Genomic DNA, 1,387 nt, shown 5'->3' on the forward strand with positions numbered 1-1,387 from the left:
TTCAGAAAAACTAACAATAGTATTATAAAAGGAAAACTGTGCAGCTCATCTGTGCTGTCTGGTCAAACTATAGCAAAGCTTGTTTGTTATATATAGTCTTAGAAACAGTACTTTGGTGAACAATTCATTACTCAGTTCCTCAGATTTGGATGGGAAATCAAGAGAGAATGGGAAGCTAGAGTTCACTGCATTCCTGACTCTCCACTGACTTGTACTGCACATAACTGTACATACTTTGAAGGGCAGGTATCACTCCAATTACACTTTGCTTTCCATCCATTCTGTATCTGCTGTAAGTGCCTAAGTGCCTAGGCAAAGTGCAAAGCAATGTATGCTTTCAACAATGTAAATTACCTTTCAACAAGCTAGTAACACAATATGACCACCCTTAGTGATTAACCTGAGAGGCTTACTAGGAACAAATGGAATTAAAACATTTTAGGCTAACATACCCCACCATTAACCCCACAATAAGCCACAGTTAATACTTCATACATTTGACACTATTCCTACAAGACACCTTCCTCCTTCCCACCTGCTGTTTAAAGGCTTGAATTTCACAATCACTAAAAAAGAGGGTGGGAAGAGAACATGCTTAGTACACAACGTTAAAGGCAGTTTATGTTTTAGGACTTCTTCTTGCACTTACCTACATTTGTAGGAAATATGTCCTCATTGTTAATTTGCACCTCAATCCAGTCCATAAGAAGATTCATATACTGGGGAGCTGGCAACGCTGTGGGCTTCTTGTACTTCATGTCGTCCTGCCACCGATACTCATACTTAGGGCCTCCAGCCATTACTGGACAGGTCTTCTCTGTGCAGAACTCACAGATAGTTCCATAAATGAGGTTGATCCTATTGAAGAAGTCAACAACATGGACAGCAACCCAGTCATTTTGGTCTTCTCCACTAGGCAACTGCACAGCCACTTTCAAGTCCACACCTGAGTTCAGAGACGCCTGAGCTCGTTTGTGAAGTTCAAACCTCTGGGTTCCAGGTTCAAACTTGCGTTTTGGGCGGAAAGTCTTATCTTTATTAAAGACTTGCTTGAGCGCGGTGGACATATCTGCTAATCTTCTGCTCTGCAGCAGCTGGCAGAAAAGCACAGCTGAGATTTAATGCAGGTACCAGAAAACAGTTGCTCTCTAACACAGGTCCTCCAAGCCCTGCTGTTTCTCTCACTGAAGCTTGTATTGACTTCAGAGCAGTTTGCTAGCTCTTTCTCTGGAAAGCCTTCCCAAAAGGCTTCATGTCCCTGAGGATGTGGAAACAATAAACATTAGTGCTAAGCTCAAGTCTGGCCCTGTCGGTTTGTACTGTTTTACTTCTCTACCCTTTTTAAGTATCAACCCAAATAGGGGCTGCTTAAGTTACCAGAAAGATG

General features: G+C 42.1%; 1 protein-coding gene across 1 annotated transcript; it reads right to left on the reverse strand.

Annotated features, from left to right (window-relative positions):
- Positions 1-649: 649 nt before the first annotated feature.
- On the reverse strand, positions 650-1,073 carry LOC104405897 (MOB kinase activator 3B; the record flags this gene model as incomplete). The annotated part of the gene is made up of 1 exon (XM_010014738.1): positions 650-1,073. A coding segment is annotated over exon 1 (418 nt), but the record flags the coding sequence as incomplete, so codon positions are not given.
- Between the last annotated feature and the right edge of the window lie 314 nt (positions 1,074-1,387).

Source organism: Nestor notabilis, unplaced genomic scaffold (genome assembly GCF_000696875.1).
Source record: "Nestor notabilis isolate BGI_N333 unplaced genomic scaffold, ASM69687v1 scaffold10665, whole genome shotgun sequence".
Taxonomy (NCBI): Eukaryota; Metazoa; Chordata; class Aves; order Psittaciformes; family Psittacidae; genus Nestor; species Nestor notabilis.